This window comes from Octopus sinensis, linkage group LG5 (genome assembly GCF_006345805.1).
Source record: "Octopus sinensis linkage group LG5, ASM634580v1, whole genome shotgun sequence".
Lineage (NCBI taxonomy): Eukaryota > Metazoa > Mollusca > Cephalopoda > Octopoda > Octopodidae > Octopus > Octopus sinensis.
The window spans coordinates 119,855,089-119,874,783 of record NC_043001.1 but is presented as its reverse complement, the minus strand read 5'-3'; the positions used below and the strand labels follow the sequence as shown (position 1 = coordinate 119,874,783).

Genomic DNA, 19,695 nt, shown 5'->3' with positions numbered 1-19,695 from the left:
ACCTGCGCAAATGATTTGTTTATTGTGATCAAATGTTTCTGCTGCTCATTAGCTCAGTCTTTCCATCAAATCGGTGTTGTCTGAACAGGTGGATGGTGTACCATGTCAGGTGTCAAAGTGGTTGCAGATCAATGTGAGATGAAGTGCTTTGATCAAGAACACAATGCACAGCCCAGTCTGGGAATTGAAATCATGATTGTCAGATTGTGAGTGCAACACCCTAACCACTAAGCCATGTGCCCTCATATACACACACACACACATATATATATAACTATGGTCATTATGCTCAACTAAACTCCAGAAGGCAGTGTCCTAGTATGACTAGAAGCTGCAAAAGAGAAAAAAATAAAAGGATACAGTGTTATCTAAACAACTGAACTTAACCTCTACTCTAGCAAAGTATTTTAGTAGTCTACATTCAGGGGTTCAATTTTTCTTAATATCATTAATTACTACAAAGAATTGGACATATTGACATGTATATGATATTGAGGAATATCTTAAGAAATCTAATAGTAGAAATAGAAAACAAAAATAATGATTCTATTAAATGAAAAATGCAATCTCTAATTTGAAATATTTTAAAATTCTTTCCTCCTTTTTTTCTAATATATTTGTTTTATTTCGTCCCCAGCTTCTCCGGAATTAAAAGTCTTTTTTGGTAAGGCTAAAAGTGATGGTGTACGGTTTATGAAGTTGAGTATTGAAAATGGTAAGTTGACCTCCGTAGCATTTTCAGTGTTCCTCTTGAAATGTTAATAGTTTTGAATTGATATTTTTCTTTTTCATGTTTTTTTTTCTCCTGGAAAATGAAGTTATTTTAGTACTGCCCATTTCAATATCTGTCTGTCTGTTGACCCATGTATGTCAGTGTATGTATATATGCACACACACACCATATATATATATATATATATACACATACATCTACATACACATTCATGTTTTTTAGTTTTGCCTCAGCCATACTGGACACTACCTTGCTTGCATGTTTCTATATACATGTGTGTATGCATGTATAAGCATTATGCATGTGTACGGATGTATGTATTTACATGTATATATATATATATATATATATGCATGCTTGTGTATGTTAGTGTATGAATGCGTATTTGTGTAAGTATATATAATGGTTGACAATATTCTTATTACTATGTATCAGTAATGATAGCATCAGTGCTTTCTGTTTCTGTGGGTCAGTAAAATATATACCAGTAATGCGCTTGGTTATAAGGTAAAATGTATAGTTTCAGGAAGGTGGTGATAGTCTTCTTGCTTTTACAACAATTAGGATATAAGAATAGTTAAATTGCCATGAAGAGGAATGTAAAATCTAGCATACAGGGCTTTTACTCTTAGTGTGTGTGTGTGTGTGTGTGTGTGTGTGGCAGTGGGTGAGAGAGAGAGAGTAGTATTGTTACTGCTTGTATTTAACCCTTTCGTTACCAACTCGGCTGAAACTGGTTCTGGCTCTGAGTACAAATGTCTTGTTTTCATAAGTTTTGAATTAAAATCTTCCACCAAACCTTAGTCACAATTTATGTTCCTAACACTAGCTTAATAATGACTAAGTTATTTTACTAAATACTTTGTTATAGTAATTGAAAGAAACACAGAGCATCTCAAAATAAATACAGTAATGAAAGGGTTAAGTAAATGATGAAGGAATTCAAGTTAAAAGAGTGATGAAGAGGAGGTGGAGGAAGAGTTAGAGTAATAAGTTCAAATGTCTGGGGTGGAAGGTGAATGAAATGAGGGAGGCTAAAGATTGGAGAGAGAAAGTCCGGCAAAAATAAAGGTGAGGAGTTCAAGTAATGAGGAAATGAGAAGAAATACGAGGAAAATAGTTTAGAGAAGAGGAGACTAAGCCAGGATGGTTGAGTGGTAAGCTGTTTTGGCAGTTTTGTTAAAGCAAAGGACATTTTAGTTCTTGTTTTGATTCTTTGCTCTCTAAGTTCAAATCCAACTGAAGTTAGTGTTAACGTCCATTCTTTTGGGCTTAAAAGAATAAAATACTAGTCCAAACCTCACTGGATTAGTAAGATTATTATAGTATCAAGCATGATGGTTTGCTGTATTTGTTCCCTGATCTTGGTGTTCTGAGTTCTTGGTTGGTAGACTTAATCTGTGAACTTGTCCTTAGTTGACAACATCTGGTCCTTTACCTTTAGCTGAGTTCAGTTCCCCTTGTCAGCATTCAGGCCAGGTCTCCAGTTTCGCCGCCGTCGTCGTCGTAGTCATCATCATCATCATCATTATTATTATTATTTAGCATCCATTTTCCATGCTGGTGTGGGTTAGACACTTTGACTGGAACTGGTAAGCCAGAGAGCTGCACCAGGCTCTAGACTGTTTTGGCTTGGTTTCTATGGTTGGATTCCCTTCCTAATACCAACCACTCCATAAAGTGTACAGGGTGTCTTTTACATTTTATTTAAACACTTAATACCATGATAACTGACATTTTCTCATATCTATCTTTGAATAAAAATAAATGTGGGTAAATATTATTAAAAAACATGCATATTGTTGAAGCAGATGATTTTGTCTTTGAATGTCTATTCAGCTGTGCTCAGTTTGTAAATTAAGAATTGTATTTGTTTACATGATTTATGTAGAGGATGTCAAACAAGTGAATTAATATGACTCTGAGTTAGGCGCTTAACCCTTTAATGTTTAACCCAGCCACAACCGATCCAAATATTCTACATTGTTTTATGTTCGAACTGGCCAGATTCAGCCTTTCACATCATCCTACAATGTCATTCTGAAAGTAAACAATCACATCATTGAAATCTCAAAGTTTTGAGATAATACATAATTTATTAAGAGCAATGTGAATAAATAAACATTACATTTGGCAAAGTAGTTTGAATGTTAGCAAAGAATCTATTGGTCAGCAAAGAAACTATGATGTGAAAAATTTTAGGAAGAATCCAGGAACGCCTGCTGCATAAAATACAAATAGTAAAGTGGATGCTAAGACACTTGATGCTGTGAGCCAAAAATGTTTTAATTACAATTACACCCATAGTAACTAGAAAAAAAATCAGTTAGTTTGAAATCCTTTAAGCACTTTAACTCTTTAGCATTCAGATTATTTTGTCAAATCTAATGCTTTTCCATTCACATTATTTTGAATTAACCATGCATTATCTTTTTGTGTTGAGATTTCGATGATATGCTTGTTTATTTTTAGTATGACATTGTAGGGTAGGTTTGAGAGGTTGAATTTGGCCAGTCTGTACATAAAATAGGTGCAATATTTGAGCTGGATATGGCCTGTTTAAATGCTATTGGGTTAAGCTTCATAACTGATGTATTTGAATTTATTCTTTGTAATTTTGTATAAAATGTTCATTTTTCTCTAAGAGTGCTTTTAACCTATTTTTATTGTTTTGCTTTAAATAAATCATTATATAAAAAAAAAATTATTATCTAAAAAAATCAGTTTTCAAAAGTCATTATTAAAAATAAATGATTTAAGTTCTCATTATTTACAAAAATTATTATTAAAATTATTATCTAAAAAGACCATTTTTAATTTTGAAAAAAAACAATCATTATATTAAAAATATTTTGTTATTTTAAAAATAGTATTATTTAAAAAAATCATTAGTATTAAAAAATTCATTATTATTGAAAAATTAAACCATTCTTTTTAATAATCAATATCATTTAAAAAAATTATTAAAAAATCTTCCAATTTTATTTCTTTTCATTTTTTTTTTCTTTTTTCATTCTCTATTGCAGAAGAGCTAGTTTTAGAGAAACATTTGTTGCCAAAGGGTGACTGGAAAAGTGATATCCTTATCTGCATTTATATAATGGTATATATATTGAGTTCATGATGGACCTTGTAGTATTTTCTTAGTCAGGTATTTAGATGTAAGAAGTATTGTAATATCTCAAGAAATGTAACTGTGTGCGAGTGTATGTATGTAATTGTCTTCTTGTCTGTCAGTACTTTGGTGATTGAGTGTGTTTGTATGTGTGTCACACACACAGACATGGTGTATGTATCTACCATTTGTCCTATATGCACTTGTGTGTGTGTGTATCTGCACCTCTGTGTATTTGTATGTCTATAATCATATTTGTTTGCATGTATGTGTGCATGTGTGTGTGTATGTATGCATGTGTGTGTGTATGTATGCATGTGTGTGTGTATGTATGCATGTGTATCAATGATGTACCCTAGATAGAAATTTAATGAAAGACTGACAAAAAAAAAATACTATTCCTTATGGTGTTAGTTTATTCACAAATTAAAAACTTCAATATCACCAGCTGTATCTAAATACTAACTTTCACATGAAATAAGAAGTAGTTAATGCTATGTTATATGTAACATTTTGTGTGTGTGTATATATATATATATATATATATATACATACATATATAACGCCCAACTTTTTTGAAGCAAGTTAATATTTTCCCGCAGCAAGACATGTTTTCCACAGAAATCTGGAAACAACCTCACTTGCATGATGTTGATGCTCATTTACGACCATCATGTGATGTCTTGACAAAAGTTCTCTCTCTTTCACACATACACACATTTATTATTCTTATACAAGAATGCTATTGCCAGTGACTTTGGAATTTCAGCCAGCTAAGTCATTGTTAGACTGCTATTTGATGATGGTTTAGCTAGCTGAAACTTTGAGGTCACTGTCAACAATATTCTGGTATAAGAATAATGCATTTGTACTCTATAAAAGTACAGAGTAAGCCAGTCTTCCTTAAAAACCATATCTGGGTATGGGGTATATTACTTTGTTTAGAAACAAGTGAAGGTTGATGACAGGAAGGGCATTTGGCTGTTGAAAATCTGCCTTGCAAATTCCATCTGACCTAAAGAAGCATAGAAAAGTGGATGTTACATGATGATGGTGTGTGTGTATTTATCGATGTAGTTTTTTTTACATCTGAAATTGCTTATACGAAAGAGCAACAGGTGGTGTTAGTTTCTCCTGTCAATAAATTATCCGGTTACATTGTGCCTTGGAATTCATGTTGAATTAGAAACTTCTTACTTAGGAAACGGATAAGAGATGGCATTAAAAAGTCATCCAGCTGTAAAACGGTTTCAAATAAGATTCTTCTGTCAGATGCAAGTATGAAAACTGGAGGATTCTATTGGCCAGTCTGACCCTTCCTTATTGAAGATGGTAGAGTGTGGTTTGAGGGAAGATTTGACTGCTATTTCTTACAGCCTGACAAGAATATTATTTAGTGTGGTGACAATACTGTGAAGGAAACTTTTCTTGAGCTTGGACTTATGGGTGCAGATATCTCTTTAATAGCTCCTGACAGATGAACCAATAAATGTGACTTGACATGCTAGAAATGGCATGAAGAGAAACCATTGGACTGGTGGATTTCTAAGATATAGCCCCCCCCCCCCGATCATCACAGATCCTCCATGTTTAACAGTTGGAAGAAGGCAGTCTGGGTCAGATGCTTCTTTTGGTTGTCTCCACATGTATACCCAGCCAATTGTCAGAAATATGGTAAAGGAATGACTTGTCCAAGAAAATAACATTCTTCCACTACTCTAAGGACCAATTCTGTAGGTTTTTACTCCACTCTAAACACTTTGCAACGTTTGTTTTTGAAAGTATGGTTTTCTGATTGAAGCCTTCCTGTGAAATCTGGCTTTGTGCAACTTCTGGCAAACAGTTTTTGTGGAAACTGGGTTCTTGAGGTGGTCATTAAGCTCTGCAGTAATTTTGGAGCTGTACTTTTGTGATCCTTTCTAACAATTCGTGTAAAATTCCGACGGTCCCTATCTGAAAGTTTTGGTTTTCTTCTGGAGTTTTGCTTCGACAAGGAGGTTTTCCCTCTTTCTCAAATGCTGTCATTACTTTCAAGACAGTACTTCTTGATACACCAAACATTTTGGCTGTTTTCGTTACACTAGCGCCTGCCATATGAGCACCAACAATTTGACCTCTTTGAAAGTCCGATAGATTTGTCATTTTAATGAATTTTAATTACCTTTTTCTGATGATATCTGAAAAGAAACAGCAATTTTAGCAAAACCTATTAAGCAACACTAATAATAAATAAAAAAAAACATAAAAATAAACAAGCTTTTGACGGTTTTATAAATATTTCAAAATTATGATGCTAGGTGTTTCCATTATTTTGTCCAACCCATGTATATATGAACAAGGCAGTGTCTTTAGTGTTGGTGCCATGGTAAATGCAGCCAGTATACACGGTAGAGTCTTTGGTAAATAAGCAGAGAAGGTGTCGTTCTGTGAGGTCCTTTTATTCCTGTTTTGTTAAGGACTACTCAACCTCTCTGATATTGGTACCTTGAGAAAATGTATCCAGTATACTCTGTAATGCAGTTGGTGATTGGAATTGCATCCAGCCATAGAAACTAACCGAAATAGTATGTGTGAGCACACCAGTCAATGGGAATGATGGTTCCCAAAAAGAAACGACTTGGTCTGCGATGTTCTGTCCAGTATATACTAGCACGGAAAGTGGTATTAAAATGTTGTTGATAGTAATGATATTATACCATCTTGTCAATTCTGGGTAATTAATGATTCCTTGAGATTATCTCCCTTCTTTGTTCAGAGTTTGTTGCAGTTGCCACTAGGTGTTTGTTTTATCTTTGCTTGAAGTGAAGATCTAATTTCATTAAAATCAAGAATTTATTATGGATGTCATTTAACTTACGTCTTTGTAGCCCAGATTCATGCCACTCACTTCTCTCAGCTCATTTTCATTGTCTGTCTGTCTGTCTCTCCCCTGTCTCTCTCTGTATGTGTGTGTTGTTTATGAATCAATACTTCCTGGTTATGGATCTATGATTTTATGTGACTAACAGATGCCACAGACGTATATAATATCCTTAACAGATCTTTCACATTATGATAAAATGGTCCTTGCCAATTTGGATGATAAGAAACCTTCTTACTTACTATATCGCTTGGATACAAAAAATAACCTTGGATATGAATGGCTCTTTATTGCTTGGTCTCCGGACTTTTCACCGGTAAGTATTATTATTTTCAGATTAAATATTTTACTGAATTTTTTTTTTCTTCATTCTTGTTTCTGTTCAGGGTTCAAATTTCCCTGAAGTCACCTTTAGCATTTGATACCTTCAGTGATGATAAAATGACTACAAGTAATAAAGAAGGGTTGATTCAAAAAGCTGTCCCTCTTCCTTACCAAATTAGTAGTCTTTTGCCAAGGTGATGGATTGGTAGAATCATTAGAGCATCAAAGAGAGTACCAATGATTTTTATGTTCTGTGTTCAAATCCTGCCAAGGTCAACTTTTACCCCGACCAGGATTAGTAAAATAACTACTTATCTGGTAGTGAGGTCAATATTATTGACTGTTCTCTCTGCAAAATTTCTGGCTTTGTATTTATGTAAGAAGTTATTATTTGGCAGAATTGTCAGAACACCAAACAATATGTCTTGAAGTATTTATTCCAACTCTTTAATGTTCTGAATTCAAATCTCACTGAACTCAACTTTGTTTTTCATTCTTCTGGAGTTGATAAATAAAACCCCAGTACTGGGGTTGCTTCATTATAACCCTAACCCTAAACTGCTGGCCTTGTGCCTAAATTAGAAACCATCATCATCATTATGTTAGTGGCTTGGTAGAATTATTAAAGACAAGAATCATGAGTAGATTATTGCTAACAGTTTTCATCAGTAGCAAACACTCTTTTACTTGTTTCGGTCATTTGACTGTGGCCATGCTGGAGCACTGCCTTTATCGATCAAATCGACCCCAGGACTTATTCTTTGAAAGCCTAGTACTTATTCTATCGGTCTCTTTTGCTGAACTGCTAAGTTACGGGCATGTAAACACACCAGCATCAGTTGTCAAGCAATGTTGGGGGGACAAACACAGACACACACACACACATATATATACAACAGGCTTCTTTCAGTTTCCGTCTACCAAATCCACTCACAAGGCTTTGGTTGGCCTGGGGCTATAGTAGAAGACAGTTGCCCAAGATGCTACGCAGTGGGACTGAACCATGTGGTTGGTAAGCAAGCTACTTACCACACAGCCACTCCTACACCTAATTAACAGATGTTGACAAATGATTTTGCTGTGCTAAGTTCAAATCTTTCAATGGGACTGTGGCATAAGTGATACTCTTATAATCACAGCCTTATATAATCGTTTCTATCACTACAGTTCTAAAATGGATCCATTCTGTATAAGTAATTTTGGTCCCCTTTCTCGAAGACAAATAAATATTACTTTATGGTTTTCCCATAAACATTTCATAAATGTTTACTATTGAGGTTTCTATTCCTTTTTTTTTTTTCACTTTTGTCTTGATGACTTCCTTCTCATCTAGGTGCGCGAGAAAATGGTATACGCTGCTACAAGGGCAACCTTGAAATCTGAGTTTGGCGGAGGTGCAATAAAAGAAGAATTATTTGGCACAGTTGAAGTAAGTCACAATTTTTTATGGAAATATAATCCACCACCATTATTGTCATAGTCTCTCTTTCACTCCCCCTGTTGTTATCTCTTCTCTTTCAACTTTAGCCAGGTGGAAGAAGCTGTCCCATAACTGTTGTACATTCTCTACACCTGTTATTTTGCTGTTCATTTTCAACTTTAACTGCTACAAATCAATATAGGTTGCCAGGGTTACTGCTACTATTTTTTAATTTTCACTATTTCCTACTTGAAAATCTTATTTTTTAACGGTCAGAATCCTATTAAATTATCAACTAAGTACATTAGAAACCACCTGCAAACAATGCTTATATTCAGGTACAACACCAACTTTCTAGTCACTGATGGTCTGGAACCTTTTATGATCCACACTAATTTTCACTAATGAACTACATGGTTTCGGGTTCAGTCCCACTGTGTGGCACTTTGGGTAGGTGTCTTCCGCTATAGTCCCGAGCCGACCGGAGCTTTGTGATTGAATTCGGTAGGAAGGAGTTACTACTGCCGTGTGTGTATGTGTGCGTATAGCTGCTCAGTGCCTCTCCGAAAGAGAGAGAGAGAGGGAACAGATACCTGTATTTTTTTTAATTATTTAAGTAAATTTGATTTAAGGTCTGTTGACCTCTGGTTTAAAAAAAAACATTCAACTAGAAAGGCTTCAGAACCAACTGTTCCTCAAAATTGATGTTGTACTTGTATTTATATTATCATCATCATCATCATCATCATTTAACGTCCGTTTTCTGTGCTGGCATGGGTTGGACAGTTTGACTGGGAACTGGCAAGCCAGGAGGCCGCACCAGGCTCCAATCTGATCTGGCAGTGTTTCTACAGCTGGATGCCCTTCCTAACACCAACTACTCTGAAAGTGTAGTGGGTGCTTTTTATGTGCCACTGGCATGGGGAGCCAGTCAGGTGGGCACTGGCAACGACCCACACATGAATGGTGCTTATTGCGTGCCACTAGCATGGGAGCCAGTTGGGTGGCACTGGCATTGGCCACAACTACAATTTCCATTTGATTATGGTTTGATTTTTGATTTCACTCGACTCATTAGGTCTCCTCAAGTACTGTGTGTTGCCTGATGATTCCACTGTTAGGGAGTGACACTTCTTCACACAGCTCTCATGCAGCACATGACCATACCTCTATAGCAAGACACCTGTTTCTGTCTCACTGTCACACTCTATACTTTCATCATCCAACACAAGATCACCACCTCCAATGCCTCCTCTCCTCTCAAAATTCCTTGACTTGCAGGTTACTTGGCGACCCTGCTGGTACTGGTGCCACATAAAAAGCTTCCAGTCCACACTGAAGTGGTTGGCATTTGAAAGGGCATCCGCTATAAAAACCATGCCAAAACTGACCTCACCTGTGCTGATGCCACATAAAAAGCATTTGGTCTACTCTGTGGGGTGGTTGGTGTTAGGAAGGGCATCCAGCCATAAAAACCATGCCAAAACAGACACAGAAGTATGTTATAGTCTTCTACCTGGCTGGCTCCTGTCAAACTGTCCAACCCATGCCAGCATGGATGGCGGACATTAAGCGATGATGATAATGATGATGATATATATATATGTATATATATTGTTTTTTAGGTTACTTTCTAATGTCCATTATTTTCTGAAAGTGCCATGCTACTACTTTTCATGAAATTCAGAGGCAGAGTGAAAATACTGCATGTCTGTGGGTTAGCAGTTAGAATATGCTGATAGAGTGGGACCTTGCCAATCAGTTTGATGACTTTCTTTTGGGTAGTCTTGGATTTTCATATGTGCAGTAGCTGCATTGTTTCAGATGTGGGTATAGTAGAGCCAGGTCAGTCTTTGGGATGCAGTTTTTTTCTTGTAGATGTGAGGAAGACTACCAAGGGAGGTCATTAGTGATACTAAGACTTAGTATTTAATATGATTTTAAGAGCTCTAGTTCTACACCACTTTTATAGTAGTCTTTCTCTTCTAACCTATAGTTGTTACAATCTTTCTCTCCTACCTCACTATTATCACAGTCTCTCTCTCATCCCACTATTGTCTTAATCTCCTACCATTTGATGTCACTGTCTCTTCCCATATCCCAGTTGTTCCTGTCTATCTCCTATCCAACTGTTGTTAGTGTTTCCCCTTAACCATATCTCTCTGTCACCTCACTATTGTTGATTCCTTCTCACCATAGTCAGTAGTCTCTTCAGCCTCACTTATCAAGCTCCTCCATCTTTGGTGTCTCCACAGATTATTTCACCACCCCTTAGTATTTCTCTTCCTCTCTTGTCATTTCGTTATGTAAATCCAACCTGGGATCAAATACTTATCAACTTTACATACTTTAATATTTTTAGGAGGATATCTCTCTGAATGGCTTTCTCAAACACATAGAATTCCAAAAGGCACCTGCTCCACTAACGTTTGCTGAGGAAGAACTAGAAATTATTAGGAAAACTGAAGTAAGTATTTTTCATCTTCAGCATTGTCAGGCAGTTTGTTTCTTACTGTCTCTTTTCATATCTTTGTTCATATTTTCAGTGTTGGTTTTTTTTTTCTTTAAACTTTTTAAAATTATTTTTCTTACTTTACATTTATTTTATTTATATATTTTTTCTTGCCAGCATGGATGGGAATTTTCTTTTGTTACATGCTGTGTAAAGGTGTGTGACCTAATGGTTAGGGTGTTGCACTCATGATCTGGTGATTGTGAGTTCATTTCCTGGACTGGGTGGTGTGTTGTGTACCTGCTCTAGTTTAGTGTGGCGACCAGCATATCAAAGAAGAGACCCAACATTTCCTCTGTGTTTTGTAAAGAGCAGCTAAAAGAGGTTGAGGAAGGGTTTGCATTTTGACCTCATAAAATCCTTATCAGCAACGACTACCCAATTATTGAAGGGTTATTACCTGAATAGTGCAAAGGTGTAGGGAATTGCCAACAAATGGTGGATGCAGTGATGCACTTTTGCAGTGATGCTCTGTTGCTGTAATGCACTGTTGCAGTGCATGAACCCGTACTACTACCACTTGTGTTTGTGGGAGATGTGCAGTGAGTTTTTTTTGTGTGTGTAGTGATTATGTTCTTTCACTATTGATGGAGACAAGATAGGTGCAACAACTTTGGTGCATGCCAGTGCATTGCTGGTGAATGAAGTTTGAATATGAAAAGTTAGGGAGGAATGAAGTGAGGAGATCATCTGTAGAGGAGTGGATGTTGTAGGTGATGGGGAAAAGGTCATTGATGTACCAGCAGAATTATTGCACATTGGCTGATGTCTTTAATGCTCAGCTGGTCTCTTTCATCTTTCTGGACTGTTAAGGTGATATTTTATACCTGTTTTTCTTCACACTACAGCATTTGCTATTCAAATGAGATTTCTATGCAATAAATCACCTTTTAGAAATAGTAGCCAGATCTCTCTCAAATTTCACCTCTCTGGCTAAAATAACATTGGATATTGTAGTCTTATCTGTACTATACCTAAAACAATAGGATGGTTACAGCTGGAATAACAACATCACATATTGGATATTAAATCTTCATCATTGTTGTTTTAATGAAGCAGATTTTCTGTCCAGATGTTCTTGACACCAAACCCTTACTTGCTTTTCAAATTATGTATTTTATTTCTTTCTCATTCCACTGACCATCATGTCTCTGATACACTTTGGGAAGATTTGTTCACTGAAGATAGTAAACGATGTCATCGTCTTTCACCTAGATGATTCTAATGATGACATGCTGAATCAACATTTATGCTCACACACACACACATGAGGACGACCAAATGGATATACCCCGATGTAGCTGCACCAAGGCTGCATTTTCAACAGCGAGTAGCTGCTGTTGCAGAAACACATGCAGGTCATTATAATACGCTGTATATAACTATGAAATAAATTTTGTGGATGGAGAACTCTTTGGCGCAACCATCTGGTTCGCCAGTCCTCAGTCAAATCGTCCAACCCATGCTAGCATGGAAAGCGAATGTTAAAGAATGATGATGATGATGAATATTAATATATACTCCAGACGATTTGTACCATCTTGCGAAGAGTACACAGAATTACCCATTGGAAGAGTCCACAGAGCAACTAACAGCTAATTGTAATCACAGTCATTAGACACTATTAACTGGAACTCAACTAAGAGCTAATATGGTATCTGCCCAGATATTATACCCCTCCGAACTCACTTTTATATATATATATATATATATATATATATACATACACACACAACATACATACACACACAACATACATACACACATTTTTGAATGTATATGTGGTAGGCTTCCTCATATTTTCTGTTTACCAATTTTACTCACAAAGCATTGGTTGGCTCAAGGATGCAATAGAAGATGCTTGTCCAAGATGCTGCACAGTGAGATTCAACTTGAAACCCTGTAATTGCAAAGCAAGCTTCTTAATTACACAACTGCCTTAACCTAAGCATTAAATAGTTATATCATATCAAATCTCAGTTTCATTGGACAAGTAACAAGGTTAATTTTTATAAACCTGGGGATATTGTTGATTAAATTGATCTCAGTGTATTACTGTTACTTGCTTTGTTGAACATGGAGAAATTGTAGGCAAAGTCAAGTCAAGTCAAGTCTGGTATGTAGTATGGTACTGCTGATGAGATATGATCCAAAGATATGTTGTTACTTGGCCTTTGAGCAGACCTGTGATTACCAACATTCAAATTGTGATCATTCCTTATTTTACTCAGGTACAATACTCTCAGGAACCCTACCCAATCCATCGTGTTTTAAGACTGTAAGGTGTGAAAAGCAGGCGATTTGGCTACTAATTCTAGTAAATCGAGTGGCATGTATTTGGCAAATCCTCTCAAATGTAAAGACATAGATAGGCAAAATAACATGAATAAATGTTATTTTGAGGTTGGCTGAACTCTTGCTTTTGAGTTATTTCCCTTAGCTCATATTTCTTTTTAATTATACACATATTATTGAGGTTGACATCTCACTAAACACGTCAACAGCCCCTACAATAATAACAATTTCTAACTTTGGCGCAAGATCTTGGAACTAAGAGGAAGTATATTTGATTTAATCAACCCTGGTACATGACTGATATTTCTTTTTTATTGATCTTGTTAGCACGAAGAGCAGGCTTGGTCGTGTAGTGAAGAAGTTTGCTTTGCAACTATGTGGTTTTCAGTTTGATTCCATTGCATGGTCTCCTACCAAAGCCTTGTAACTCACATTTGGTAGGTAGAAATTGTCTGGAAACTCAGTGGATGAAGAGCTGCCCTTGCGTTTGGTTTGGTGGACATAATCCATCTTACTGGTTTACCAGGACTTGATGTTTCTTGCTGAATCCACTCAATTGCGAGCATTCAGTGAAAGTCTTCGGTCTGATGAGAACTTAGTCCCTACTTTCAACCAATCTCAGTTACCACAGAAAAAAGGCCCTTCCCTTCAGGTTAAGTCATGTAAAAGAAAAAAAAACCTCAGTTGATTCTTGTAGGAGTTTGAACTCTGAACATAGAGGAACAAAACTAAATATTGTATGGCATTTAATCTGGTATTGTGCTTAGTCTTTCTTCACTTTCATTGCCCTGAACAGAGTGTTGACTATACCAGTTATTGTTTAACTTCAGTGCTGCTCTGAATAAGAAGTCCTATGATGACGTATATCTAGAATTACCTACATTGTTCATCATGTTCTTTCACTTTTTTAAGATATTAGGGTGGGATTTCTAAAAGATTTGGTTGCTATTACTAACATGTTGAATTACCTTATAGAATCAGTATTGTATACATGTAAATGCATACATATTATATATGTCTGTTTTCTTCTTTTTTTTAGGTGAATACTGATGTGAACATTGATACAAAGAATCAAACTATGCAAGGTCTAGCATTCCCTATAGCAAATGACTGTGTTGCGGCTTTGGAGCGCCTGAGGAATGGTTTAATAACTTATGTCCAGATTGTAAGTATTTTATTTACCATTATTACCAACACCATACACCATACATGTATATATATATATATATATATATATATATATATATATATATATATATATACACATATATATATATATGTATGTATATATATGTATATATATGTATGTATATATGTATATATGTGTATATATGTATGTATATATGTATATATATGTGTATATATATATGTATATATATATATATATATATGTCCATATCTATATATATATATATATGCACACACACACACACAGACATTTAGTCCATAGTCATTTGTCTGACAAGATATATTTTGCCTGACTAACAATTATAGATTAAGTGTTTATTCACTCCCAGACTTTTCTTTGAGTTGTTTATCATAAGTGGCTGAGCATAGTTTCTTTTGGCCTGTCAACATCATCATTTAAAGTCTGTTGTCCATGCTGGCATGAGCTGGATGGTTTGACCAGGGCTAGCAAGCTTGAATGCTGCACCAGACTCTAGTCTGTTTTGATATGGTTTCTACAGCTTGATACCCTTCCTAATGTTAACCACTCCAAGAGTGTAATGGGTGCTTTTACGTGCCACCGACATGGGTACCATTTGTGTGACACTGGTATCTGCCACGATTCAAGCACGGCATAGTGCCAAATGGACTCTGTGAGGTCCAATGCTTGAAGCCCAACATAATGCCAAAGGTCATGGTCATTGCCTTTGTGAAGCCCAACATTTGAAAGGAACTCAACCACTTTGCTTCCATGAGTGTCAATGCTTGAAAGGCGCTTTTTATGTTTCACCTGCATGGGTGCTCGTTATGTGGTGCCAGCATCAGCCACGGCTGCGATTTCACTTGGCTTGTCAAGTCTTCTCAAGCACAGCATATCGCCAAATGTCTCGGTCACTAGTCATTGCCTCCATGAAGCCAAAGTTTGTAGATCATGCTTCACCACCTCATCCCTCTAGTTTATATATATATATATATATATATATATATATTGTTTATATATATATATATATATATATAATATAATTCGAGACAAAACCACTATTTTGCAAAACAAACAAGGAAAGACTTAATCAATACATAAAAATTTTTAATATAAAGAAATAAACCGCCACTACAATCGTTTCATGTCTTCAATGACATTCGTCAGGTGGATTTTCGATCTAAAATATCAATCTCCTAATTTGTTTTAATTTATGAAGTCTTCATAAATTAAAACAGATTAGGAGATTGATATTTTAGATCGAAAATCCACCTGACGAATGTCATTGAAGACATGAAACGATTGTAGTGGCGGTTTATTTCTTTATATTAAAAATTTTTATGTATTCATTAAGTCTTTCCTTGTTTGTTTTGCAAAATAGTGGTTTTGTCTCGAATTATATTATATAATATTTTACTATAAAATTGGATTTAATCCTAAATCTGATTTTTCCCTGTAAATTTGGATTTATTCCCTAATATTTATTATTATATATATATATATATATATATTGTTTATATATATATATATATATAAGTAGGAAGGGCATCCAGCCGTAGAAACACTGCCAGATCTGACTGGGCCTGACGAAGCCTTCCAGCTTCACAGACCCCAGTTGACCCGTCCAACCCATGCTAGCATGGAAAGCGGACGCTAAACGATGATGATGATGATGATGATGATGAAGTAATGTTGTTTATATATAAGTAATGTTGTTTATCAGACTGTACTTGGTGAAACATGCTCTAACATATTTAAACAATATTTTTTCATGGGTGCATAAACACCACAGAGCAAGGAAAGCTTCAATTAGAGAGATTCTGGCTTGCAGACACACAAGTAATAATTTGTTGCTTTAATTACCCTCATGAGAATGGAGGCTACAGAAGAGCACATTAGACACATCATGCTTTACGAGCATAAAAAAGGCAACAATGCAAGAATTGTAAAAAATGTGCAAGAAGTGTATAATGAAAGTGTTTTGAATAATTGCAAGTGCCAATGATGGTTCTATAAATTTCGAAGTTGTTTGCCGTTCTGGGTGCCCTGTCTGTTTTGATAATGATGTATTGAAAGCTATTACTGGAAGAAATCTATATACAACTATCTATCGCCATATGCAAAAACTTGGAATTGTGTCTAAGCTTTGAAAGTGGGTTCCAGATGAACTGAGTGAAAACAATCAAAGAGAACATGTCAATATCTGCACTGCTCTTTATTCATGTGAGAAAAAAGCCTCCATTTTTGAACTGCTTAGTGATTATGATGAAAAGGGGATACTCTATAATTATGTTAGTCACCAATGTCAATGGGTTCAACTAGGAGAACAAGTAGGACCCATCTAAAAAAAAAAAGATCATCCTCAGAAAGTTTACTGGAACATGTTTGGTGTAATACACTTTGGAACTTTGCCACAAAACCAGACAATTACAGTTCAAGTGTACTGTGAACAAATTGGTAGACAATGAAAAACTTGCAGAAAAAAGATGCTTCCTATTCGATTGAATGTGTATCATTTTCCATCATGACAATGCCAGATCTCATAGGGCAAGAATTACATGTACCAAGATTGGGGAGCTAGGTTGGGAAAGGTTTCCATATCCTTTGGATTATTATTTATTCCAAAGTTTGCAAAATTTTATTGATGGAAAAGAATACAATTCCTTAGAGGCACTTGAAACGGACCTTCAAGAGATGTTCTCTTCTAAGCCAGCTGATTTCTATAGGAATGGCATAAAAAACTTTTTATAGCATTGGAAGGATATTGATTCAGATGGGGAATATATTGTTGATTAAATTGGTACCTCACTTGCCTTTTTTATTTTTTCAAAGCCTACTACAGAAAGACCACATTACTTATGGGATGACCTTGTCATTGTTGTTTTTTGCAATATATTTTGTTTTAAAACAAAGCATTCATTGAAAAAAAAAGAACCCATAGATTTTGCTTTTTCTAATACTAATCTCATTATTAGAGAACTTTAGAAAAAAACAAAACAACAAACATGGTAATCAGGCATGGCTGTGTGGTTGAGAAGCTTGCTTCCCAATCGCATAATCTCAAGTTCAGTCCCACTGTGCAGCATCTTAGACAAGTATTATCTGTATAGCTCCAGGCTGACCAAAGCCTTGCGAATATGTTTAGTAGATTGAAACTGGAAGAAACCCATATGAGTGTGTGTGTGTGTGTGTGTGTGTGAAGCCTTGTCTTGACATCATGGTTGTAAACAAGCATCACTGTCATACCAGCAGTGTTGTTTGTTTCTAGTGTTCCATTTAAAATGTTTGACCATGGGGGGAATATTATCTTGCTTGGAAACAGAAGAAAGTTGGTGACAGGAAGAGCACCCAACTGTAGAAAATCTGTTTAACAAATGCCATTCGACCTATCTTTAGGGTATTTCTTCTTACACCTGATTATATGAATCCAAGCTGATACCGATAAAAAAATGAAACGAAGAAAGCCATTGGCTGTGGAGATTGTTCTGATTAACAATCCATCAACACAGAGTGTCAAGCAATGAATATCTTTTTATGTCTCAATGCTTATGTTTTTCTCATAAACATGTTGATACACACACACATACACACACATACAGTGTATGTTTAAATGATAATGATAACAAACACACACACACAATGTGTTTCTGTATAGTTTCTGTTTACAAAATTGCACTCCTAAAGCAATGGTCAACCTGAGGGTAAAATAGAAATTACTTGCCCAAGGTGCCACATAGTGGGATTGAACCTGAAATCTTTACTGCTATGCCATGAAATATAATTTCAAATTAAGCTGTTTTTCAGTTAGAAGCAGATAAGCAAAGGTCAACCTGTTGGCGTATCTACACATGTGTGCCCCCCACCCCCACCACCTGATCCCTGACTGGGTTCCCTTAAAATTTTCAGGAAAATGAATATTTTGGTTAATAAAGTTTTCTGCAAATATCTTTCAGATGGAATACATTCTGATCATATTAGAATTTAAAGTGAAAAATAAAAGAAATAAATGGTCAGCACACACACATACATACTAACACACATCATAATTCTTACAAAATTTCAAGTTTTCTTTTGTATATATATATATATATGTGTGATGTGTGTCAGTATGTATGAATGCGTGACCACCAATATTTATTTTTCATCCTTAAATTCTGATCTAATTATAATCTACACCATCTGAAAGGTATTTGTAGAAAATTTCATCAAAAATATCTATTTTTCTGGAAGTTATGAGGAAACAAAGTCAGTCTGGCACACATGTGTAAGTATGTCCAACTGTTCACTATAACAACCCTAACATGCTTTAAAAATCTAGTGACAGTAATAGGCTAAGAGCTACCTCATTCCATCATTCTGTTGTTTCCCTACATTCCATGTGCCTTGGGCATAAATCTTGATCGTTGGTTTTGTTTCTTATCTTCAGAGTATTGATATTGAAAGAGAAAGAATTTGCTTAGAAACTGAAGCCGACATAGACGTCAGTTCATTACCAATGAAAGTGCCTGATAACCATGCCCGGTATCATTTCTTTATATTCAAACATACCCATGAAGGAGACTTTATAGAGAGCATTGGTTTGTATGCCTTTTTTTTCCCCTTTTTTTTGTTCTTTCTTTGTATAAGTGTAACTGTGTCTGTATGATGTTTGTATAAACATACACACATATATATTCAACCCAAAATCAATATAACTAACTTAGCCCTTTTAACCCTCAATTTATTTTGTCAAATGTAATGCTAATTTATTCACATTCTTTTGAATTGATCAGGCATTATCTTGTAACTTCAAGATTCAATGATGTGATTGTTTATCTTTAGAATAACATTGTAGCATAAGTGTGAGCAGTATGATATGGCTACTTTGAACATAAAACATATATAATATTTGGGTTAGATAAGGCTGGTTTAAATGATAAAGGGTTAATGCATGCATGTAGTTGAAACACTAGAAGCTGTGGTCTTCATCCAAGGAAAGACTCTTTACAGGGAATTGTGTTCAAAAACACAGTAAACTTCAGAACTAGGTGAAACAAAAATCACCTGTGATGTGATTGCAAGACTGACAGACACATGTTTTCTTATTATTGTGCTTTAGTAATGTCATGTGGGCATGTCACTTCTGCAATCAAATTGAATCGCCTAGAATGATGTATATACAGAGAGTGTATAAACTACACACTGGTTTGTAATTGCACTGCATAAGCAGAATAGATTTCTATTATGCAATGAAAGCAGTTCTATAGTAAAAACTAAAATGTAACATATTTAATGTGTGTAGTTAAAACA

General features: G+C 35.4%; 1 protein-coding gene across 1 annotated transcript in view; it reads left to right on the top strand.

The window, feature by feature from the left end:
• Positions 1 to 19,695, top strand: part of LOC115211992 (twinfilin-1) — a 50,664-nt gene that overhangs the window by 20,465 nt on the left and 10,504 nt on the right. Inside the window, exons 2-8 of the mRNA XM_029780773.2 lie at positions 638 to 715; positions 3,760 to 3,810; positions 6,897 to 7,024; positions 8,366 to 8,461; positions 10,815 to 10,919; positions 14,299 to 14,424; positions 18,833 to 18,983. Coding sequence (XP_029636633.1) covers positions 638 to 715; positions 3,760 to 3,810; positions 6,897 to 7,024; positions 8,366 to 8,461; positions 10,815 to 10,919; positions 14,299 to 14,424; positions 18,833 to 18,983 — 735 coding nt within the window. The remainder of the gene's footprint in view (positions 1 to 637; positions 716 to 3,759; positions 3,811 to 6,896; positions 7,025 to 8,365; positions 8,462 to 10,814; positions 10,920 to 14,298; positions 14,425 to 18,832; positions 18,984 to 19,695) is intronic.